The sequence below is a fragment of the Entelurus aequoreus genome, linkage group LG16, assembly GCF_033978785.1.
Source record: "Entelurus aequoreus isolate RoL-2023_Sb linkage group LG16, RoL_Eaeq_v1.1, whole genome shotgun sequence".
NCBI classification, from domain to species: domain Eukaryota; kingdom Metazoa; phylum Chordata; class Actinopteri; order Syngnathiformes; family Syngnathidae; genus Entelurus; species Entelurus aequoreus.
Genome location: NC_084746.1, coordinates 43830405 through 43856695, shown reverse-complemented (window position 1 = coordinate 43856695; position 26291 = coordinate 43830405). Strand labels below are relative to the sequence as shown.

Here is a 26291-nt window from a genome sequence, read left to right as displayed (position 1 = left end):
ACAATAAATAAATAAATACCATCCATCCATCTTTCCTGGTTCATGGCTGAGACCAGTGATCTTGGGATTAAAAAGGTTGGCAACCACTGGACTAGATTCCCTACGGAGGAAACTCATTCTGGTCGCCATGTGCCATCTTGCTCTTTTAGTCATTACCCAAAGCTCATAGGTGAGGTTGGGAATGTAGATTGACAGCTAAACGAGAGCTCTGCCATTTGGCTCAGCTCTCTCTTCACGACGACGGTCCAGCACAGCGTCTGCACTAATGCGGTCAGTGCCTGTCGATCTCGCGCTCCTTGCCTTCCCTCACTCGTGAACAAGATGCCGAGATACTTGAACTCCTCCACCTGGGGTAAGGCCTCGCTCCCAACCCAAAAATGGCAATTTACCATTTTCTGGTTTAGAACTATGGCATCCCATTTGGAGGTGCTGAGTCTCATCCCGGATGCTTTGCACTCAGCTGTTAATGGCCTCAGTACCGGTAAACACTGGAGGTCACAGCTTGATGAGGCCATATCAGGACCACATTACACCACCAACTAAGGCCCCAAACTGGACACTCTTAATGCCTTTGATACACCTAGAAATAGAAAAATAGTGAACAGAACCGATGACAAGGTGCATCCTTGGCGTAGGCCAGTGTTCACAGTGAACAGGCCACAAGTGGACAAGTTGGGCAAATTCCTACACAACCTCCAGTACCCTTGCAAGGGTGTAGCCTAGATCTGGTCCAGTATTCCATGCCTGGGACAAAAACCACACTGCACCTCTTGAAGCAGAGGTTGGACTACGATCGTACTTGTACCTTTCGCTCCAGCACCCTGGAAAACACTTTCCCCAAGGAGGCTGAGGTGTGTGATCCCTCTCTAATTGGAACACATCGTCCATCACCATTCTTAAAAACAAGGACCTCCCTGGTCTGCCAATTCAGAGGATACCAACTTCCAAGTAATGTTGAAAAGACATGCCAGCCAAGACAACATTCAAAAACAATCCTGTGTAGGCTGTTATTGTTTATTATTTATTTATTATTATTGTTGATTGTTAATAGCTCCCGCTGATAGTCCCGTTCTCCATCTCTACTGAACAAAGGTTGCACAATGCTTTCATCTTATCTACTTTTTTTGTCCATTTACATATACAATAATTTCCAAACAAGAGACTTTAACCACGGAAAAGGGTTTTCAAGCTCTGAAGTAGGGATGGGCGATATATCGAATACACTCTATATATTGCGGGTTTGTCTCTGTGCGATGTAGAAAATTACTATTTCTTGAGTATTCGAGTATACGTTCTCATGCAGTTGCTTTTAGCTGCGGGCATTACACTACAGGCTTTTCTCACTCTTTCTTGTCTCTCCTTCTCACAGAGACGTAAAACCAGCGCACCTTGTCACATACGTCACATACTGTCGCGCGTGCAACGTCATACGCCCTTGCCGAGCAGAGAGGTAGCGACATGGGCAAAGTTAGCTGTGGCAGGTGGTGCAAGCGGAGCGGTGCGAGTGGTAATACGAGAGAGAGAAGGTGCGAATCTGGTAAAAAATGGAGGAAGAAGAATTAGTTCCCAAGAAAAACAGCATGGGGTCCATCGTCTGGCGGTGGTTTGGCTTCAAGCGGTAAGATGTTGAACAGACAATCGTAATATGTCAAGTATGTGGCAAAAGCTTTGCTACAAAAAGTAACAGCACTACTAATTTGTACCATCATTTGAAAAGTCACCGGCTAGAGAATGAAGAGCGCTTGAAACTCTGCATGTCAACATCTCGGTTGGTGCCACACCCACAAAATGCCGAAGCAACCAGCACTGACCCAATTGAGCCTCGCGTCTTCCATTTCCGGATCAACACCGTATGAAAAAAATAGTCCAAAACAGAAAGCGATAACATCCGCAGTAACCTACCACATAGCGAAGGACATACACAATTTGATTTCCTATTATGCAGCTAATTTTTATTTTACAGTTTTTGAAATATCTTGTGTGACATCATGCACAAAAGTGCATTTTATTTGTTTTAAAATATTGTAATGGCGTTCTGTACAAAAAGTGCACTTTAATTTAGTGTTGTTTTGATATGTCATCTTAGTGACAACATGCACAAAAGTGCACTAATATCTTGTTTTAAAATGTCTCTGACAATCTTGCACTTTCTGTTTTGGAAATTACATGAATGTTTGTGCCACTGCTTAATAACTGTTTAATAAATACAGTTTTGTTAAATTGAGTTAGTTGTGACTTCCCTATCTGCTTGAAAGTTTAAAATTAGCATATATTAATGCAGTATGAACAAGAATATTTTAATGTAGACACATAGAATCATCATACTGGTGTGATCAGATGCATCAAGTGTTAATACAAGGCTAAGACAAAATATTGAGATATATATCGTGTATCGTGACATGGCCTAAAAATATTGCGATATTAATTGATTGATTGAGACTTTTATTAGTAGGTTGCACAGTGAGGTACATATTCCGTACAATTGACCACTAAATGGTAACACCCGAATAAGTTTTTCAACTTGTTTAAGTCGGGGTCCACTTAAATTGATTCATGATACAGATATGTATACTATCAGATATATACTATCATCAGAATACAGTCATCACACAAGATAATCACATTGAATTATTTACATTATTTACAATCAGGGGTGTGGGGGGGGGGTAGGATATGGACAGCAAGTAGTGGACATAGAGAGAGAGAGAGAGAGAGAGAGAGAGAGAGAGAGAGAGAGAGAGAGAGAGAGAGAGAGAGAGAGAGAGATCAGAAGGCATAAGAAAAAGTATCTGCAATTGATTGTTTACATTTGATTATTAGCAATCCGGGGAGGGTGTTAGTTTAGGGTTGTAGTTGCCTGGAGGTGAACTTTTATTGCGGTTTTGAAGGAGGATAGAGATGCCCTTTCTTTTATACCTGCTGGGAGCGTATTCCACATTGATGTGGCATAGAAAGAGAATGAGTAAAGACCTTTGTTAGTTCGGAATCTGGGTTTAACGTGGTTAGTGGAACTCCCCCTGGTGTTGTGGTTATGGCGGTCATTTACGTTAAGGAAGTAGTTTGACATGTACTTCGGTATCAGGGAGGTGTAGCGGATTTTATAGACTAGGCTCAGTGCAAGTTCTTTAACTCTGTCCTCCACCTTGAGCCAGCCCACTTTGGAGAAGTGGGTAGGAGTGAGGTGGGATCTGGGGTGGAGGTCTAGAAGTAACCTGACTAGCTTGTTCTGGGATGTTTGTAGTTTAGATTTGAGGGTTTTGGAGGTGCTAGGGTACTAGGAGGTGCATGCGTAATCGAAAAAGGGTTGAACGAGAGTTCCCGCCAGAATCCTCATGGTGCTTTTGTTGACCAGAGAGGAGGCCATATTGCCCAGCCCTACTCTTAAGGCCTCCTTGGCACCATCTATGACTCACGCAGCCAAAGGCTGAACTGCACTGTTTTCATCTGCCGAGAGTTCTGGTTCCACGTCGAATGGCTTGCCTTTTCGCCTGCTTTTAGGCACATTACCTAGGCTTGTGAAGGTGCATCGCAATTTGTACGCAGCCATACCAAAACAAAGGCTCTGTACCGAAAAATCTGAATTAAAATTAATGTACTGTTACACCTAAAACTGTGTGGATTAATTAAAGTAATTAATTTGATTAGAAAAAAGCTTTGATTCATATGATGTTGCTTCAAATAATCCTTTATAGAGTGTGTTTAACAAAAAAGCATTGACTGCCCAGAACTTTAAATATGCAGACATGGTTTCTGCATGGCCGCTGCAATAGAGCATACATGAGAGCAGTGATGTGTGGGTGTCGTGATCTGTGTGGCAGCAAAGAAGGTTTTGGGTTTTTTCCATTAATGCGCACATGTTAAAAGTGCAATTTTGTTGATGATGTGCGTCTAATAAATAAAAAGAATGACGGTTATGGAATGCAGAAAAAAAAACATTTTCTAATATTTTCCCTAAAATTCGTATTGAGGATAGAAAGTGTGTTTTATCAAATACTTGATTAATTGAACAAACTACACGATAGATTATCTGATTACTAAAATAATCGATAGCTGTAGCCCTAGTTACACCCCTGCGTTTCACATTTGTATGACACTTAAGAATGTGAATATTGCCAATAGAGGTTAATCAGCATCCTGGAACAGATAGTGTTCCACCTTTGAAATTCTACCTTACTTGTGTCTGTCTCTCTCCGACACACACACACACACACACACACACACACACACACACACAAAAGTGTCTTTAATTGACCGTGCAAGGTCACACATAGAGGGGGACAGATGACATCATCCATACGAGCGCCGGTCTGCGTGTAAACAAACAAGCTTACGTCAACGCCATACACTGTTTTTCTTGGACTCAACATTCCGTTGGCTATTTTTATGACTACAAGGCAGCGCTCGGCTGATGTTTATGTTGACGCATGTTTGCATAATGCTGGTGCAGAGGTGTGTTAGGACATAAACAAAGGATTGGTCTGATATTAGCACAGCTTCTCTGGTCTAAACATAGCATGTAAACATTAGTAAATGTTTTATTTCCAGTAATGTATGCACGTCAATGTGGCTCAGTGAGGGCGGTCGAAAAGACAAGAGTACTTCTGGAAAGTGAAGAAACTGGACACCAGGATGAGGAGACGACCAGCGTGGCAGAGAGAAACGATGCAAAGAGAGAGAGACAGCACCTTGCATCGCTTTCATTATTGTGTTGACATTGCGCTGTCATGTGATCACCGAGCTCTGTTTTGGTACATTCACTGGCAACATAATTAGGCACACTTGACCTAACGACATAAGGGAGTTAAAGCAGTTGAAACTAATGTTTGATGATGTTAGTCCCGTGTTTAAAAAGTTGGTAACTTCTGCTGGCAGCTGAAAGAGAATCTAAAGTAAATCCTCTTAGTGTCTCTCTCTGATTCAAAGCTGCTTTCCCTGCACAATTTAAATGTATTTGAATGCAAAATCCTCTGTCAGCGTGGAAGTCAAACTGAATGTAACACTTCAGTGTGTGTAGGTTTCATATAAAAATCTTAAATAGGACTTTAAACGTGTCAAGAGTTAGTTCCCTAAAAGCAGAGCGGCCCACAGCCTCCATGTTCCTCTGCATAGTCCCCATTCTTGACTACCGAGGGCGGCCCCGCCCTTGAACACATCAAATGAGCAGCGAGTCTCCGCCCACACCACATACCATGTCACTTGACACGGTACGTGCAATCAGCTGACATGTGTTCCACGAGTGTGGTATGAAGCACTGAACACACTTTGGCATGAGCCCTCTTAAATTGTTTCTTCTTCTGTTTTAGGCGTATTGTCATACACTCTTTTATACATGCATTGCACAAGATGTGACTAGACTGACTGGGTGTGAGGGAAGCAAACCTGGGACCTGTGTGCAAGCCGACGATACAATCCATGCTTAATCCAGTATTATGCACATCCATATTGATGATAATGACGTCACATTGCGTCCTTACCAAACTGGCTGACCAGTTTGATCATCTTGGTTTGACCTCAGAGACTGAACATGTCAGCATGTGAACTTTGACCCCTGAGTGGCATGCATTATCATCTTCACCTTTAACACGCTTGACCTGCCACCACCGTGTCAGCTTTCTCTCTGATGTCACACAGATAAACATGTCCATATGAGCACGTTGACGACGTCATCATAGAACAAGTTAGTGTTGGTCTTCGTTGGTCCGATGCCACAACAAACTTACTCTTACGGCGTCATCACACTGCTTCAGGGATTCATCACACCCTCACCTTCCTCTTCCACAACACGGCTGCACATCCATCCCCGCCAGACATGCATCATTCATTAAGAGGCTACAGGCACAAATCTATGGCAATCCAAGATGGCTGCTCAGCTCAAGGAAACTGATACTGTTTATAAATTTGTGCAGTTGTGTTCTTACACTTAGTGTTTTGAGTACATACAGTGTTCCCCACAGGACTTCAATCTATTTGTGGCTGTAGTGTATTAGATTTGCATAATCGGCCGTGCCGTGTGCATGTCATTTTCATGGAAGCACTGGGAAAAAAAGGAAGACAAATATGTTTTTTTTACGGCATTGCAAATTGACGCTGCTTTAAAACGTACTTTACTTGATGTAAGTTTGGCTAGTTGACTTTGGCTGAAATGATGGTTAAAGTTATTTTTCACACAACTTTGTCTCACTCTTGTTAGCTATAGCTAGCAAGGTAGAAGCTTGCTACTGAGGCTGAAACTACATCCTCCATTTACCATGAATTGATTAACGTGGACCCCGACTTAAACAAGTTGAAAAACGTATTTTGGTTTTACCATTTAGTGGTCAATTGTACGGAATATGTACTGTACTGTGCAATCTACTAATAAAAGTTTCAATTAATCAATCAATCCCTCCAGATGTCCGACATCACGTCTCGGCTTTAAATGCTCGCGTATCACAAATGTACCGCCATAAAAACTAGGAATTCATGTTTTTAACAAGAATAAAATGAAATATCCTCACGCTCACACATGTTATCACTGGCGATGTTTTTGTGAGTGACCCACTTCCGGTCGGAAAAACACGAGTGATGACGTCACGACGATTGTCGACTAATATAATTGTCGGCGACAAATTTTATTGTCGACAATGTCGACTAATCTATGCAGCCCTAGTTATAATGCCATCTACTGCATGGAATTATAACAACAATCTAAAGTCACGGACAGTCCCATTATAATGTGTTTCTGAGCAAAGGCGAGCAGGTAGTTCTAAATGCATTCATGGCGAACTACCACAAATACATGACTGTATGGGAAACACTGACGCAAGTGTGTTCACACACTTACGTCAACACAGCACAGCTCACTGTCAGTACAGAAAATGTTGTACTCAAAACACTCAGAATGGTACAGTGTGCAGTAATGGACATTTTACCACTCTTTAAAGTCGCCATCTTGGTACGTAGCGGATGGGGAGGGACTAACTTGAGTGGCTGAAATTCACCATTAAAAAGGAGAAAAGAACAATCGGGTAACCGGTGCATTTAGGAACTATACAGTGTTATTTTTGACAGCAGTTTTTAATTTATTTTTAATTATAGTCTTTTGACAAAAATATTTTACTTCTTGTCTAATTTTAGTCATCCAAATTGATTTTGTTTTAGTCTAGTTTTAGACAACAAAATGACAACATTTTAGTCAGCTAAAATTACAGTACATTTAGTGGACTAAAGTATAAAGTGTAAAAGATAAGGCCTTTTAAAATTTATTTGAAAGCACCTTTATTTAAATTACCTGCACAGCATAACACAAAAGTAGCATATCCACGCTTTAGGTATATATGTATAGAGCAGGGGTCACCAACGCGGTGCCCGCGGGCACCAGGTAGCCCGTAAGGACCAGATGAGTAGCCCGCTGGCCTGTTCTTAAAAATAGCTCAAATAGCAGCACTTACCAGTGAGCTGCCTCTATTTTTAAAATTGTATTTATTTACTAAAAAGCTGGTCTCGCTTTGCTCGACATTTTTAATTCTAAGAGAGACAAAACTCAAATAGAATTTGAAAATCCAAGAAAATATTTTAAAGACTTGGTCTTCACTTGTTTAAATAAATTCATTATTTTTTTTAACTTTGCTTCTTATAACTTTCAGAAAGACAATTTTAGAGAAAAAATACAATCTTAAAAATTATTTTAGGATTTTTAAACACATAAACCTTTTTACCTTTTAAATTCTTTCCTCTTCTTTCCTGACAATTTAAATCAATGTTCAAGTAAATTTATTTTTTTATTGTAAAGAATAATAAATACATTTTAATTTAATTCTTCATTTTAGCTTCTGTTTTTTCGACGAAGAATATTTGTGAAATATTTCTTCAAACTTATTATGATTAAAATTCAAAAAAATTATTCTGGCAAATCTAGAACATCTGTAGAATCAAATTTAAATCTTATTTCAAAGTCTTTTGAATGTCTTTTAAAATTTTTGTTCTGGAAAATCTAGAAGAAATAATGATTTGTCTTTGTTAGAAATATAGCTAGGTCCAATTTGTTATATATTCTAACAAAGTGTAGATTGGATTTTAACCTATTTAAAACATGTCATCAAAATTCTAAAATTAATCTTAATCAGGAAAAATGACTAATGATGTTCCATAAAAAGATTAAAATTAGCTAGTTTTTCTCATTTTTTTCGGTTGAATGTTGAATTTTAAAGAGTCGAAATTGAAAATAAACTGTTTCAAAATTTAATTGTCATTTTTTTCGTGTTTTCTCCTCTTTTAAACCGTTCAATTAAGTGTAAATATCATTAATTATTAATAATAACAGAGTTAAAGGTGAATTGAGCAAATTGGCTATTTCTGGCAATTTATTTAAGTGTGTATCAAACTAGTAGCCCTTCGCATTAATCAGTACCCAAGAAGTAGCTCTTGGTTTCAAAAAGGTTGGTGACCCCTGGTATAGAGGGATAACAGACACATTCATAATAACATGTAATATTCACAATTCTTTGCTCTATTTAAGCATAAGGCGTCCCATTAATTTCACAGACGCATCACAACGTTTGTTATTTCCTTCAACAACACTACTAATCATGGCAGACTTCATGACAGCCGTCGACTAATTTAAGACAAATGAAGATCCAAAACCTTTTAGTTTTGATCCTGAATATAAGAAGAATGATCTGCAAGTTTTAGAAACCGAGTGCTAATCAGATTCAGCAAGGAGCATTATTGCTAAGTGCTAAACAAGAAATACAAACTACGAACACAATAAAATAATCACTTACTGTACAATGTCTGCCTTCACTGGAATGCCGACTGATGGAATGTTTGTATCTTAATGTTTAGATGAAGAATTAATCATAATCCTCACGCAGGTAAAAAAATATATAAAAATAATTTTAAAAAGTTGGGCGCAAACGAGCATCTTTCCGTGTCTTTCTCGCGATCTCCGGGTCTAAGTTTAGTTGTAGCCATAAAACAACTTAATTGGTTTATGGCCACAACCTTCTACTATACAAGTGAGAAGTATGATTTATCATCTAGAATGAACTTTTAGCAACTTAAGGGCAATGCAGCAGCTCACCGGTTCAGTATGTCCATAGCTGCATAAGCTGGTTTTACCGCTCTGTGACCACGGCGTTGATAAAAGTAGTTCCTCTGCGTTAGCACTTATAATAACAATATCCCTAGTACTTGGTTAATGGCAAACCTATGACCTTTCTTTTAATATCTCAGTTTAAGAATTTAAAATTTGCAGTGATCAGGTGTGTTTGGTTTCTAAACAACGTACTACTGGTACCAATTCAGGACAGAAAATAATTTTAGAAAGAATATTGTGTTAGTCAATGCTGACATTGTAAACTAGGTTGGTAGCAGACGTTCGGTTCATAAGAATTCAGTGATAAGGTTGAGACACACTTAGCCCTTTAATTGACAGCTGATTATTCCACAGTGTAGCCAGACTCCCATTTAAAATTGAACAGGATAGCGGCTGCCGAAAGAAAGATTTCTCTCGATGAGTTCACCTCCATAAGAGCCTGACTTTTAGCGTTTGTATCGTGCGAGAGTGACATTAAAGTGTGGATCTTCTTTTACGTTTTCTTGGAAGAAAGTTACAAGAGGTCAGGAGAGATGAGGCGGACTCACCCATGGTGGCAGGTCAGAGGTAGGCAGACTCTTCTTGACGACTACATCCTCATGATCCAGAAAGGCCAATGCCTTGTTGATCCGGTAGTCCTTGCTGCCGTGTGCTTTCCGCCAGTAGAACAAGGCGGCCAGTCCAATCAGCACCCAACTAAAGCTGAACTCAAAGTAGCCCAGGATGTAGATGGGCAAGATGACAGCGAACGTCTTCCCGAATTTCAGCCACATCTGGGTGACTTCTGTTAGGGAAGACTGAGGCTCGCTGGCCGGCTCCTCCAAGGCTGAGGGCGGACCCAGTGTGGAGCTGGCCGGGCCGGTGGGGGCTGAGACGGGTCCGTTTGCCGTGGCAACCGGTCGGCCTGAGCCATCCATCCTGGAGCCAAAACTGTTACTCATTTCCCCTCTGCAAAAACAATGCCAGGCATTTACTGCAAACCTTACGAGACACACAACAAATATATATATATTTTTAAACTACTAGGGTGTGCTGTCAGCACTAGATGACTATCCTGCTGAAATATTTCATCTGATACAGTAGAGTTGTACAAGCACAATAATAATGGACGTTAAATGAATAACTGACTGATCGTATCAGAGTGAGCCTTGTTATCTCTGTGAAGGCATTTTTTTTTACATTTTCAGCGTATTATATTGTGTACCTCATGAAGAGGTGAGTTTCGGTTCAAACAATGTTAAACTATTGCTATTATTATGACTTTAAAAATGATGCTGTTAATGAAACTGTGCATCCATTGTTGATGCCGAATGCTATCATTAGGGCTTCTATGCATTAATAAAAATCTCCAATACCCTTGCACGGTGTAGCTCGGTTGGGAGAGTGGCCGTGCCAGCAACTTGAGGGTTCCAGGCTCGATCCCCGCTTCCACCATCCTAGTCACTGCCGTTGTGTCCTTGGGCAAGACACTTTACTTACCCACCTGGTTTAAATGTAACTTAGATAGTGGGTTTCACTATGTAAAGCGCTTTGAGTCACTAGAGAAAAGCGCTATATAAATATAATTCACTTCACAATACGGACAACAAAGTGTTCATGTTTGGTGGAAAGAATGTAAGAACATTTAACATATTTCTACTCTGACGTCGTTTTTGTCGCTGCCCTCCTGCATCAACATTCCCAACTATTTGGCCCCTCAAAACCCCCCAAACATTTTTACTACTTTGATGGATAGTTATTGAAATGTTCCCACAGTGTGTTTTAAGCCATTGTTGCATCCGGCTACCATCCCAACACACATAAAAGTCACTTGTGGCTTGCATTTAACTTTAAAAAGTGAAGTCGACCTTCTTCTGCTCTTTACTGTGGTTGGCGGCGGTGTCATGTCATGATAAAATATAAGCTTTTGCTGATAACTGGACGTTTGATGTACTTTTATATTCATGCCGAAATAAAGAACACCGTCTGTTCAATGACGTTGTTGGGTCAGCAGCAGTTAAACATGAATTTAACATGTACTTAAATGCACACAAACGTTAAAGTGCAGCTTATTAAAGCAGAGTCCGTTGTGACGTTATCCCCAAAGTGACACGTAGAAGGGCTTCTATGTTGAAGCAAACGGTCAGAAAAAAGAAAAAAAATCGACTTAATCCTTCTGCTGTTAAAAAAAAAAAAAAAAGAAGCTTGTCACACTTACCACAATCTACATTCGCTATTCTGGGAATAACCAAGTGATATTCAGTACCGAGGAAGTCCGGTGCTCGACATGCCGACCAGCTCAACTCCGACCAGGCTGACTCCTCCTGAGATCATCCAGCTGAGGAGGCGCCTCGGCCCGCCTTAGCCCGCCTCTGTGCACGCAGGAAGCCGTCATCGCGCCCATAGGACCGGTGTTGCAAAAGAGCGACCTCTGGTGGCAAGACGAAACCACTGACACTCAGACTGTCATTAAAAATTAATAAAACTTTTAAAAAATGAAAATATGTCAACAACCTCGTTGCTTTTTTCACGTTTGTTATATCTTACTTACGATATCAAAGAATATATTAAATGTGGAGTTTAGGATGAATGTTCACTAAAGCAGCGCGAGCTTTTCTCTTCCGCGAGATGGCAGCATTTGGAAGCACAAACTGACAAGACAAGTAAAACGGGCTACATAAACTCAAATACCTTTTAGTTAACCGTGTATAAGGTAAACCATACAAACAAATAATTGAACAACAGCCAGATTCAACAAGTTAAAGAGAGAAAACAGCTTTAAAAAACCGTAAATGACTTCAAATGTCGCACTAAATGAACTTTTACAGATGAATCTGCCTAGTAAACACTGCTTCCGGTTGATGTTTTACTTTGAAAGAGCATATAGGACGTGTTCTTGCCCACAAAAAAACTTGACGTTTCTTTGTCGTGTGAGTACATTCACAGTGCGTCGATACAGAACATCCTCCTCCTCATCATCATCATCATCAACGGGACCTTCTCCCTCACCTTTGTTTTTTGTTTTTTTGAAGGATTTATTTACTTTTTATTGTAAGGGATTAAAAGTGTTTCCAATCCATCAGACGAAACTAACAACGTGCAATAACAATGTAAGGAAACATTTACTTTTAAAGAGTTTCTCTTGGACTGAAGATACCTGAAGAGCAAAGATGAAAAGCTTGTCTTTACTCTTCTTGCTTTTCTTAACATCTCTCCTAATGGTAAGTTCCAAATAATTAGAGTTTCCACTTCTATTACCGTAATGACAATATTATAATATTATGCATCATAATCATGAACCTATAGATAATTTAATATAAATGCACAATTTCATGGAACCAACATCATTATTGCCTTAAACAGTACATTATACTATTATTTGCACCAAAACTCACCACATTAGGTATACAATAATCAATAATATTATTTGATCAAATCTAACATCAATAATTCTGCCACCTCAAATGTATTAATGCTCACTCTTAACTGACACTCTCATTCATAATAATGTTTATTTTTGTGTTTGTACAAGTTTCTGTATCACAGTAAAATAACATGAGAGTATGCTGCTACAAAAAAGAATAAGAGGAAAAACCCAACAGATTGTAAGATTAGTGGGCCATTAAGGTCACAGAGTAAAAAAAAATTGAAAAAACAAACAAAGCCTACTGATGAAAATTAGAACCGCCAAAGGGTCTGTGAGCGTTATGTTTGGGGGTTTTCTGAAGCTCAGAGCTGCTCAACAAGACACGACAATACTCCGATGGCATCAATCATTGTGCTGCACAAATGTGCCATCACATTCTTCTCAATGAGTAAAATGTCTCTGCAAATCGCCTATGCCGTGCCCTAATGCATGCATGTCATTCCAAAGCAATCTACTCCTGTGTGTCACAGCAGCAAGTCAGTCTGCAGCATTAATAACATGTTTCATTTTACTTTTCATCAAATGAGCATAAAGCTCTACAGTACAGTGGAGAAAATACTTATTCGATGCCCTGCTCATTTTGAAGTGCCAAAGAATGTTACACATAAGTATAGTGAATTTGAGCATTCCACAACGTTCTTTGTGAAGTCCACCCTACGTTTTTCCAGCACTGTCCAGACTACCTGTTTCCAAAAAAAAAAATCACACCTTTTATTCATGTGAAATAATGTTTATACTTTTTTATTTAAACTTGTGGTATCCACCTAACCCACAGGTGTCAAACTCAAGGCCCGGGGGGCCAAATTTGGCCCCCTACATTATTTTATGTGGTCCGCGAAAGCCTGGAAATAATATGCGTTAATAAAATGCTTAATCTTTTCTTACTAAATATATTTGTTCTTTACCTTTTGACATTAAAAATCATATACTGCATGCAATTGCATATCTTTTAAATCCCAATATTATCAAAATCAAAATATCATATTGTCATGTATTCCAAAAATATTTTTTGTTCAAATAATGATAAATACAGTACTTAAATATCTACTTGACCTATGATTTCAAAATAAGATCAATCAAAATGTAGACTGCAAAATTGACAATAGATTTTACGGTTTAATTCCGCCGACTGAATTTTTTACCGTAAAATCAACTTTGGTACTGTTTTTTTCCATATACAGTAAGACACAAAAACATTAAAAAACAACAACAACAAAACATTAAAACAAGATTTTACGGTACAAAAAACCTGGCAGCTCTGTTGCTTGAATTTTACCGCTAAAAACAGTGGTATTGTTTTTCCATTCCTTCCCATTTATTCAAGTTTTTTATATGCTATATAAAAAAAACACTGCTTTTACTGTAAAATTCTGGTGACTGAGCTGCCAGTTTTTAAAGTAAAATAAATAAAAAAATTTGCAGCTTATGTAAAAAAAATATTTTGTTAATGTATTATATATATACATGTATATTCATTTATTACTCATTGTTAAAAGCAGCCCTCTGAGGGTAACCATAACTGCGATGTGGCCCTCAATGAAAACAAGTTTGACACTCCTACCCTAACCTATGCAGTGGACATGTTTATCTGTGTGACGTCACAAAAGAGAAAGCTGACACGGTGGTCGAAGGTCAGTGTGTTGGGAAATAAATTGTTCGTTTTTGTTTTTTTTGGTGCCAAATACCAATTTTGACTTAATTAAAACATGCATTTATTAACCTCCCTAACTTAACTTAAACAGGGCCCCTGACACATCATGTGATCTGCCTATGTTCATCATATACAAATGTACAGTATTTAATATATGCTATGAAGTTATAGTATTTGATCTTACTAACTTTGTAATTTCCTCACAAAAATATAAGCAATCAATCAATCAATCAATGTTTATTTATATAGCCCTAAATCACAAGTGTCTCAAAGGGCTGCACAAGCCACAACGACATCCTCGGTACAGAGCCCACATAAGGGCAAGGAAAACTCACCTCAGCGCTCCTTCATGGAACGTTTATTTTAGCAGACAATTCAGAATGTACAAAAAATGGTTATGCATTGAGGTAAATTGGAGATTTGGGAAACATTTTCAATTCAAATTGGAATTCAGCACAAACCTGCAACAAGACAAGTGACTCTGACCGGAAATTATGTTAGGTCCAAACGGCCTAAATGTCTCTCTACTTTGTTTATTCAAGAAAATACATTATATGTTCAGTCTGTTGGTTCTGGGTTTAAGTGCCCTACTTGGCCTCAATAAAGTGAGAACAAATGCGTCAATCCGGATCTGGATCTTTCTGATTAACGTCTTGAATCTTAAAGCATCCTTTGTGATGGTCTGTCAAGCAGTCAATAAAGCTTTACAACAACTGTAGGATTATTTCAGTTGCACCTAATTAGCACCCAATTAACATTAATGGTGTTTGTCTTCAAGTGTTTCCTCTCCCAAGCGTAAAGATGCATGTTGCAGGCAGCACTTGTCACATATGTGCAGCTTTTTAAAAACGAGCCGCTGTCACCAACCGTTTCACAGCTCGTCATCATATCTTCTTAACTTCTACTTATTTGGATGTCTGCAGCAGCAGAGTTGTGGAGGAGGCTCTATAGCGGTGTTGCCATGACAACAGGGCCATACGCGATTAAATGACAATTAAGTCCCTTGAATCCTTGAATACATGTTACATTCACTTGCTGCCGCCGGTAAAATCTTAGAATAATGCAATCACGGCTTTGCATCTGGTAACAGCTGGATTGACTGTTCCTTTGTTGGGTTTGGATTTCAATGAAGATTGTTCACTGTTCACTTAATCAACACAATCATGAAATGAATGTTTCCTAAACATTACAAGTTTCTATTTGTTAACTTAATATTTAGTTTTTATTCAATTAATTATGCTGGATTATCAAAGTGCTATTCAAATACTATATTTTCTATTACAATATTTGTTTTTAAGTTAAATATTTTAGTAGACTAATGTTGTGAATACATTTATATTTTCTTTTTGGTATTTTTTTGAGACTCAGTTAATGGCAATTCTTACTATATATATATATATATATATATATATATATATATATATATATATATATATATATATATATATATATATATATATATATTAGGGATGTCCGGTAATGGCTTTTTGCCGATATCCGATATTCCGATATTGTCCAACTCTTTAATTACCGATATCGATATCAACCGATACCGATATATACAGTCGTGGAATTAACACATTATTATGCCTAATTTGGACAACCAGGTATGGTGAAGATAAGGTTGTTGTTTTTTTAAATAAAATAAAATAAGATAAATAAATTAAAAACATTTTCTTGAATACAAAAGAAAGTAAAACAATATAAAAACAGTTACATAGAAACTAGTAATTAATGAAAATGAGTAAAATTAACTGTTAAAGGTTAGTACTATTAGTGGACCAGCAGCACGCACAATCATGTGTGCTTACGGACTGTATCCCTTGCAGACTGTATTGATATATATTGATATATAATGTAGGAACCAGAATATTAATAACAGAAATAAACAACCCTTTTGTGTGAATGAGTGTAAATGGGGGAGGGAGTTTTTTTGGGTTGGTGCACTAATTGTAAGTGTATCTTGTGTTTTTTATGTTGATTTAATAAAAAAATAAAATAATAAAATTTAAAAAACGATACCAATAATAAAAAAAACAATACCGATAATTTCCGATATTACATTTTTTTAAAGCATTTATCGGCCGATAATATCGGCAGGCCGATATTATCGGACATCTCTAATATATATATATATATATATATATATATACATATATATATATCTATCTTTCCGGAGCACGGCCACCGCTGCTGCTCACTGCTCCCCTCACCTCCCAGGTAGTGGAACAAGGAGGGGGATGGGTCAAATGCAGAGAGTCATTTCACTACACCTAGTGTGTGTGTGACTATCAGTGGTACTTTAATTCTTTAACATTTATTAAGGCTGTGAATCTTTGGGCACCACACGATTCGATTTGATTCTTGGGGGTAATGATTCGATTCAGAATCGATTCTTGATTCAAAATCATTCTCGATTCTAATCGTCTATATTTTTTTAATAACATCGGATCCCAGTTCTGTGATTAACTACATTCCTCCTTAAAATAAATTAAAAGCTCTGGTACATTTCTCTATTGCTTAAAAGAAAACTGGTTTTCCCAAACATTTAATAATGTCAATTACAAATAAGGAATAAGACTTAGACTTAGACTTCCTTTTTATTGTCATTCAAATTTGAACTTTACAGTACAGATAAGAACAACATTTCGTTGCATTAGCTCATGGTAGTGCAGGGTAAAAAAGCAATAAGGTGCAGATATAAATAAATAGATTACTGTACAGATAAATATATTTCACTTTTGCATATGCATCCACGTTTATGGATGTATGTTATATTGTCTTTATATTCCAGCCAGTTAATCAATTTTTGGGGGGAATTGAGGGGATTATTTTAATGCGTTCAAGAGTCTTATGGCCTGAGGGAAGAAGCTGTTACAGAACCTGGAGGTTCTGCTACGGAGACTGCGGAACCTCTTTCTAGAGTCCAGCAGTGAAAACAGTCCTTGGTGGAGGTGGGAGGAGTCTCTGAAGATCTTCTGAGCCCTGGTCAGGCAGCTGCTTTTTGCCATCTCCTGGATAGGAGGAAGAGGAGTCCTGATGATCTTTTCCGCCGTCCTCACCACTCTCTGCAGAGACTTCCAGTCTGAGGCACTGCAGGCTCCAGTCCAGACAGAGATGCTGTTGGTCAGCAGGCTCTCTATAGTGCCTCTGTAGAATGTGCTGAGAATGGAGGGAGGGAGCTGTGCTCTTTTCATCCCATGCAAAAAGTGCATGCGCTACTGAGCTCTTTTTACAAGAGCTCCCGGTGTGTAGGGACCAGGTCATATTGTCAGTTATCTGAATAAGAGAAGTATCCAACACTTCTCTTTTCTAAAGTAAATCTGTACAGCAAAAATGGGCATGTACATAAACAATATGATTTGCCTGAGTGGCTGGACCGGACAGATTGAAAAAATATATATATACTGCATATTTTTTTGAAAAATCGATTTTTGATTTTTTGAATCGGTTAAGAATCATTACACGTAACAATTGAAATTAATCTGACAATCAATGTATATCTGTATAGATGTGTATATGTGTATTTGTGTATATGTATATATGTGTATATGTATATAAATGTTTATTTACATGGGTGTGTATGGGAATGTATGTGTATACATATGTGTATATGTATATATAAAGTTCCAATAAGTACCAATGATTGTGACACACACACTAGATGTGGTGAGATTATCCTCTGCATTTCACCCATCACCCTCACCCCCTGGGAGGTGAAGGGAGCCGTGAGCAGCAGCGGTGGCCGCGCCCGGGAATCTTTTTTGGTGATTTAACCCCCACTTCCAATATGTGTATACATGCATATGTATATTTATGTATATATCTGTATGTATATGTTTATATGTACATGTATATGTATATATATATATATATATATATATATATATCCATCCATCCATCCATCTTCTTCCGCTTATTCGAGGCCGGGTCGCGGGGGCAGCAGCCTAAACAGGGAAACCCAGACTTCCCTCTCCCCAGCCACTTCGTCCAGCTCCTCCCGGGAGATATATATACAGTATATATGTATAAATGTATATATATATACACACACACATACATACATACATACATACATACATACATACATACATATATATATATATATATATATATATATATATATGTATATATATATATATATATATATATTTATATATATATATATATATATATATATATATATGCAGCTGAGATAGGCTCCAGCACCTCCCGCGACCCCAAAAGGGACAAGCAGTAGAAAATGGATGGATGGATATATATGGTAACACTTTAGTATGGGGAACATATTCTAAGTAACAAAGACTTAATTTAGAGTTATTTGGTTAGGGTTAGAGGGTTAGAGTTAGGGTTAGGTTTGGGGTTAGGGTTAGGGTTAAGGTTAGGGTTGGTTGTATAAGAAGGCCATGCAGAATAAGGCATTAATAAGTACTTAATAAGGACTAGTTAAGAGCCAATATGTTACTAATTTGAATGTTAATAAGCAACTAATTAATGGTGAATATGTTCCCCATACTAAAGTGTTATCATATACAATATATATATATATATATATATATATATATATATATATATATATATATATATATATATATATATATATATATATATATATATATATATATATATATATATATATATATATATATATATATCACTATGTTAATCAATACTTTTTGTTTTTAAAATAACAAACAAGTGTGACACTTGTAGATGAATGACAATTACATGGGAATTATAGAAACTGGTTCACACATCACAGCATATCATAGCAATTGCCAGACAAATTCACGTGACATTCGCTGTCTCTTGTTGAGCATTTTTAATTGGGCTTGAATTGTTTCCATCTCAGTGACGAGCGGGGCTGCCAGCCATCTAATAATATCACAAAAAGTGTTAATCAAAGTGGAAGCAACTCTCAATGGAAGCGTGAATGACTCACCATTCCAGCTCGACCAACATTGACAACAATTGTTGCCACGGTAGCAATTTTCTTTCAGGGATAAAGCATGCAGTTGTTTTTGTCATGTCTGTTTGGCCACAAACGCTCTACGTTTGATGCGCATGTTTATTATTCCTATTTCTTCAATCCCTGCTTATTTTCCACGTCATATGTAGCGTTATTGTAATGTTTTGTGTGGCATTGTTGGACACCACAATGGAAAGCTGAACAGCTTACATAAATATTAGCAGTGATGGGCAAGCTACTTGGAAAATGTAGTAAGGTAGGTAAAGCTACAAGTTATTTTTTATTAAATGTTGCTAAGCTAGAGGGCAAGTTTCCCCAGAGAATTGTAGCAAGCTACACTTAACAAGCTACACGGCAAAAGGAGCTTGCTACTTTAAAGCTACATGTACTGTAACTACATATAACTTAATGTACAACTTTCCACCCAACAAGAGAAAAAAATGCTCAGTTTGATGGTTTATTACAATAAACACTAACTAGAAACATGCTCTTTGTCTGTCTTTTTAACATTACTTTTAAATTGCGTACCATGTACAAAATGAGGGGAAAAAACTCAGGAAACAAATTAAATAAAAGGCAGTGAAACAATAATAATGTTAAATAAACAATAATATATCCTCTAATGGAGACTTTTCAGCACAGGATAAATTACTGTTTAACAGAAACCTAGCCATCCATCCATTTTCTACCGCTTGTCCCTTTCAGGGTCGCGGCGGCAAAATGACAATAACCTGGCCAAAAGACATTAAAGAGACATCAAAGGGGAACTGAACTTTATTGGAATTTTTTCCTATCGTTCACAATCATTGTGAAAGACATGACGGATATATATATATATTTTTAAATGCATTCTAACTTGTAAACAAACGTAAATAAAAGTCAGCTTACAGCGGAGCCAATGGGAGGTCCTCTATTCCGCCCATAAAATCCAATTAATAACAATCCAAAAAGCGCCAACAATACTCCATTTACATGTTGTGACTAGAATATTACCCAAGTATTAGTGATATTGTTATTATAAGCGCCAACGCAGACAAACTATTTATAGCGGCAACAGGATCACCAGTTTATACTGCTCATTGAGTGGTTTGCTGTTTCCTCGCTTCCCTGCTCCTTGGAAGTTTATTGTGGATCATAAATCATGCATGACACCTGGATAGAAGAAGGCTGAGGCAAATTCCAACAGGTTGGTACATTTTGACAGCCAATTTGAACCCGGTAATAGCGAGAACGATGCTTGGCTCCATTACAAAACTTTAAAGGCCTACTGAAACCCACTACTACCGACTACGCAGTCTGATAGTTTATATATCAATGATGAAATCTTAACATTGCAACACATGCCAATACGGCCGGGTTAACTTATAAAGTGCAATTTTAAATTTCCCGGGGAACTTCCGGTTCAAAACGCCTTTGGAGGATGACGTATGCGCGTGACGTAGCCAATTTAACAGAGGTATGGCTTCCCCATTGAAGCCAATACGAAATAGCTCTGTTTTCATTTCATAATTCCACAGTATTCTGGACATCTGTGTTGGTGAATCTGTTGCAATTTGTTCATTGCATTACGGAGAAAGAAGCTGAGCAAGCAAAGAAGAAAGTCGGTGCGAAGCGGAGTATTTTGTGAGGGAAGTCAGCAACACAACACAGTCGGTGTTTCATTGTTTACATTCCCGAAAGATGCAGTCAAGATCGAAGAACTCGGACAACAGAGACTCTTACCAGGAGGACTTTGACTTTGTTAACAGACGCAGACGCGATACCGTGAGTACGCTTCCAAACATTTGATCGCTTGCTATAACTAGCTCGAGCTAGTAGCTAGGAGCTAGGAGCTAGCATAACAAACACGTAGGTGTTTTTATGTGGGATTAATTTGTGGCATATTAAATATAAGCCTGGTTGTGTTGTGGCTAATAGAGTATATATGTGTCTTGTGTTTATTTACTGTTTTAGTCATTCCCAGCTGAATATCAGGTCTCACAGCATCTTCCCTATCTGTATCGCTTCCACTCCCCACTAGTCCTTCACTTGCACTTTACTCATCCACAAATCTTTCATCCTCGCTCAAATTAATGGGGAAATCGTCGCTTTCTCGGTCCGAATCTCTCTCACTTCATGCGGCCATCATTGTAAACAATAGGGAACTTTGCGTATATGTTCAATTGACTACGTCACGCTACTTCCGGTAGGGGCAAGCCTTTTTTTTATCAGATACCAAAAGTTGCGATCTTTATCGTCGTTGTTCTATACTAAATCCTTTCAGCAAAAATATGGCAATATCGCGAAATGATCAAGTATGACACATAGAATAGATCTGCTATCCCCGTTTAAATTAAAACAATTCATTTCAGTAGGCCTTTGAGGAGGTCATCAGGAGAGTAAATAAGGTAGGAATTTTCACATTTTCACATACTCTTAATAATTTATGTTTAATCGCTTATAATTCATATTGTAATGTTGTCACAGTGTGTGTGTGTGTGTGGGGGGGGGGGGTGTTAAGGTTGAAGTAGTTGAAGTTATGTGTTGTTGTTCAGTCTGTTAAAGCTTGCTTTAATCAATGCAAACTGAAGTGTTATTTTGGTACAAAAGGTTGTTACGTCACAATCAACGCATCGTATTTGTCATAACGTGGAGGTTTTCGCAGCTTACAGCGAGGATTGTTTTCCCAGGAAGCAAACGGACTTCTCCGGACATGGCGTGCAGGTAAAAACATGATTTTATCTTGAATCTCAAAAAGAGGGAAAAACAAAAGGCGTACAAGGCGAAGGCACAACTTAGCGAAGGAAACAAAAACTAACACTAAGAGTAAACTATGGACATAAAACAAACAACACTTACTGTGGCATGAAACGAGCAGCATGAACTATGATATGAACAGAGCACGAAAAGCACATCGACAGAGCAATGTCGGCAGGCCGACTAACTGGCAACGACAGGCTTAAATAGTCTCTTTGATTAGAGCCAGGTGCGTGTGTCAAATGAGGCAGGTGAAACCAATGAGTCGCAATGGTGACCAAACAAGGGAGCGCAAACAGGAACTATGGAGTCTTAAACAGAAAATAACAAAAAACATGATACAGACCACAGATCATGACAGTATTGTGTGTAGTTGTGTAGGGGTATTTTTGTGTGCGTGTGTCGGTGAGTGTGTGCGCCCTCAAAAAATGGCTTTATCGCAGTTTGTACTGTATTCTCTCATGTTTGGTAAACTTCATTCTTCCATTTGGTATGAAATTAATATGCAGACTGAAAGTACATTGCCATCGCAGAGCATTCGGTAACATTCAAAGAATGTAATATGCTTGCCGTTTGCGCCAATATGGACCCAAAAAGCAACCCAAATGCACCCTTTAAGTAACGTTAATCGCCCAAATAGGCGAACCGAATCACTACATTCTGGGAACCAAAATGTTTAGCTGGGTTATTTGTCAAAACTTCTGTGTAAACGTGATCACAGATCACTCTGAGACAGCACACAGAGTTTTAATGAATAATATTAAAGAACAACTGAGGATTTTGATAGCAAATGTATTTACATTTGTTATCAAAATAGCAAATGTAAATACATTTGCTATAATTTGCTACAATTTATTTAATTCCCTCTGTTTTTGCACGGTTGAATGTGTTGCTTTTGAATACATCTAAATGATTTTATTGTGGCACATAATTGTTTTCTTGCCCTACAAATTATTTTTTGCACATTGCTGTTGCAGGTTTTTGCTACCAAAAATAATAAACTCAAATCAGCTTTATTGGCCAGGTATGTTTAACACACAATGAATTTAACTTTGGACTGTGCTCTCTCGGTAGAATGTAAACATTAAATAATAACAATTAGATAAAAATAAAAACAGGTCATTTACATATATATATATACACAAGACTGATGAGCCAAGATGACACTTTTACAGTAAATACAAGGCTTTCTCACTTGGATTGTTCAATCCCAGGCCACTTTTGTAAGCTGAATGTTCTACATTTTGAAATTAGGAACCATATGTGGCCCCCTGGACATCATTCATTCATCAGTATTATTTGTGTTATTATTGCATTGGTATTATTTATGTTCTTAACTGGGCCACCAACATGTATTTATAAATGACATGTCATATGTAAAGACATTCCAGGCAAACAATAGGGGCATGTAAACAACATTGCCAGAGCCGCACTGACTTTATAGTAGGTGTGTGAATGATCAACAATCAATATTATTGGCAGAAATGGAGGGCCCCAAAATCAATAGAAGGCCTCCCAAATCAAATTTTGCTCAGGGCCCCATGGAGGCCCCAACACACACAAACGCACACACACAGGCCTAACAAAAGAGACATATCTGTCCTTCTTCACAATGCTGTCAAGTTGTCTCCTCTGCTATAACTAGATGATAATATCATCTATTATTTACCACCTCCTCCTGCAGGTCGATAGCCGCCACCCCACCTGTAACTTCCTGCTGGAGGTGGAGAAGGACCACGCCGAGTGTTTGAAGAGACTGAAGGACCAAGAGCAAGACAGACAACACAAAGGTGCGACTCTCGCTTCTTTAACAGCGAGACAAGTTTGTACAACTGAGCTTTGAAATGTACACATAGTACAGTGTGTAGCCTATTCACAACATTAGGTACACTTAAAGGCCTACTGAAAGACACTACTACCGACCACGCAGTCTGATAGTTTATATATCAATGATGAAATCTTAACATTGCAACACATGCCAATACGGCCGGGTTAACTTATAAAGTGACATTTAAAACTTCCCGGGAAATATCCGGCTGAAACATCGCGGTATGATGACGTATGCGTGTGACGAAGTCCGAGTAACGGAAGTTATGGTACCCCGTAGAATCCTATTCAAAAAGCTCTGTTTTCATTTCATAATTCCACAGTATTCTGGACATCTTTTGCAATTTTTTTAATGAACAATGAAGGCTGCAAAGAAGACAGTTGTAGGTGGGATCAGTGTATTAGCAGCGGACTACAGCAACACAACCAGGAGGACTTTGTTGGAGCGCTAGCCGCGCTAGCCGCCGACCTCACCTTGACTTCCTACGTCTCCGGGCCGCCAAACGCATCGGGTGAAGTCCTTCGTCCTTCTGCCGATCGCTGGAACGCAGGTGAGCACGGGTGTTGATGAGCAAATGAGGGCTGGCTGGCGTAGGTGGAGAGCTAATGTTTTTAGCATAGCTCTGTGCAGTCCGGTTGCTAAGTTAGCTTCAATGGCGTCGTTAGCACAGCATTGTTAACCTTCGCCAGCCTGGAAAGCATTAACCGTGTATTTACATGTCCACGGTTTAATAGTATTGTTGATTTTCTATCTATCCTTCCAGTCAGGGGTTTATTTCTTTTGTTTCTATATGCAGTTAAAGCAAGATGCTATCACGTTAGCTCGTAGCTAAAGCATTTCGCCGATGTATTGTCGTGGAGATAAAAGGCACTGAATGTCCATTTCGCGTTCTCAAATCTCATTTTCAAGAGGATATAGTATCCGAGGTGGTTTAAAATACAAATCTGTGATCTACAATAGAAAAAGGAGAGTGTGGAATCCAATGAGCCAGCTTGTACCTAAGTTACGGTCAGAGCGAAAAAAGATACGTCCATCGCTGCCTCTCAAGTCATTCACTGTAACGTTCCTCATCTACGAATCTTTCATCCTCGCTCAAATTAATGGGGTAATCATCACTTTCTCGGTCCGAATCTCTCTCGCCCCATTGTAAACAATGGGGAAATGTGAGGAATACTAGCTCCTGTGACGTCACGCTACTTCCGGTACAGGCAAGGCTTTTTTTTATCAGCGAGCAAAAGTTGCGAACTTTATCGTCGATTTTCTCTACTAAATCCTTTCAGCAAAAATATGGCAATATCGCGAAATGATCAAGTATGACACATAGAATGGATCTGCTATTCCCGTTTAAATAAAAAAAAATCATTTCAGTAGGCCTTTAAGGAGGCTAAATATTTGCATAAGATAGTGCACCTAATAAAGTGGATGCAGCAGTGGTGTTCAAAATAAAAATATATTTTATCTAAAATGAAAATGATTAGATATGTTAGATTAGTTTTGTAAACTATAACACAAAGGTAAAGTGTTTGATCAGATAGCTCAGCAGTAATCTCATATCAAAATATTGTTTTGATCATCTGTATTTTGTATCTTGTATGTGTGCAACCCCCGCTGCAACAAGTTAACACACCCCAAAAAATAATATGTACTGTGTCAGTATTTCTTTTAGCTTGTCATCAAATCGATGAGTCGACGACACCGATGACCCAAATGGTTCATCTTGAAATGAAATCTAAACAGAATCCTGCTGGGACTACGTCCAGAACCCGACTGAAGCTCTCTAAACAGATTATATTTGATGATGATAGATGAGATTATCTAGCTGCCTGACCAAAATAAATTGGACCCAAATAATCAGCACACACACACACACTCACACTCACACACACACACACATGCAAACACACACACAAAAGCATTTTCTTTTGGTAAAGACATCCCTCTGGGTCTGGACTCTTTTTGGACCAGACATAATCTTTCTGAAGGTTCTTCATCCCTTGAATGATTTGCAAGAGTAAATACTTTGTGATGCTGATTGTCTTTTTGTAGACGAGACAACAAAATCTCATCGGTGATTTAAGTAAATAAATGTTCCTCTTTACAAAATTCACTCCAGTATTGTACAGGTTGTCTCAAAAATGCTGGACAAGAAGGAAAACCTTATGCACTTGTAAAAAAAAAAAAGGAATATTAGAAATAGTTCATGTAAAATATTTACAGTCCAGGCCAAAAGTTTGGACACACCTTCTCATTCAATGCGTTTTCTTTATTTTCATGACTATTTACATTGTAGATTGTCACTGAAGGCATCAAAACTATGAATGTACACATGTGGAGTTATGTACTTAACAAAAAAAGGTGAAATAACTGAAAACACGTTTTATATTCTAGTTTCTTCAAAATAGCCACCCTTTGCTCTGATTACTACTTTGCACACTCTTGGCATTCTCTCGATGAGCTTCAAATAGTTTTCACTTCACAGGTGTGCTTGGAGCTCATCGGGAGAATGCCAAGAGTGTGCAAAGCAGTAATCAGAGCAAAGGGTGGCTATTTTGAAGAAACTAGAATATAAAACATTGAATGAGAAGGTGTGTCCAAACTTTTGGCCTGTACTGTATATGCAAATAA

General features: G+C 38.2%; 2 protein-coding genes across 5 annotated transcripts in view; one reads left to right on the top strand and one right to left on the bottom strand.

Moving 5' to 3' along the window:
• esyt2a (extended synaptotagmin-like protein 2a) overlaps positions 1-11416 on the bottom strand; it is a 45972-nt gene extending 34556 nt beyond the window's left edge. For both annotated transcript variants that reach the window (XM_062023073.1, XM_062023074.1), the window contains exons 1-2: positions 11274-11416; positions 9625-10024 (exon numbers count right to left, since the gene is read on the bottom strand). In XM_062023073.1, coding sequence (XP_061879057.1) covers positions 9625-10017 — 393 coding nt within the window. In that variant the 5' untranslated portion in view covers positions 10018-10024; positions 11274-11416. The remainder of the gene's footprint in view (positions 1-9624; positions 10025-11273) is intronic.
• Positions 11417-12039: 623 nt separating this feature from the next.
• vipr2 (vasoactive intestinal peptide receptor 2) overlaps positions 12040-26291 on the top strand; it is a 54961-nt gene continuing 40709 nt past the window's right edge. For all 3 annotated transcript variants that reach the window (XM_062023096.1, XM_062023095.1, XM_062023094.1), the window contains exons 1-2: positions 12040-12276; positions 23523-23628. In XM_062023096.1, the coding sequence (XP_061879080.1) occupies positions 12226-12276; positions 23523-23628 (157 nt within the window). In that variant the 5' untranslated portion in view covers positions 12040-12225. The remainder of the gene's footprint in view (positions 12277-23522; positions 23629-26291) is intronic.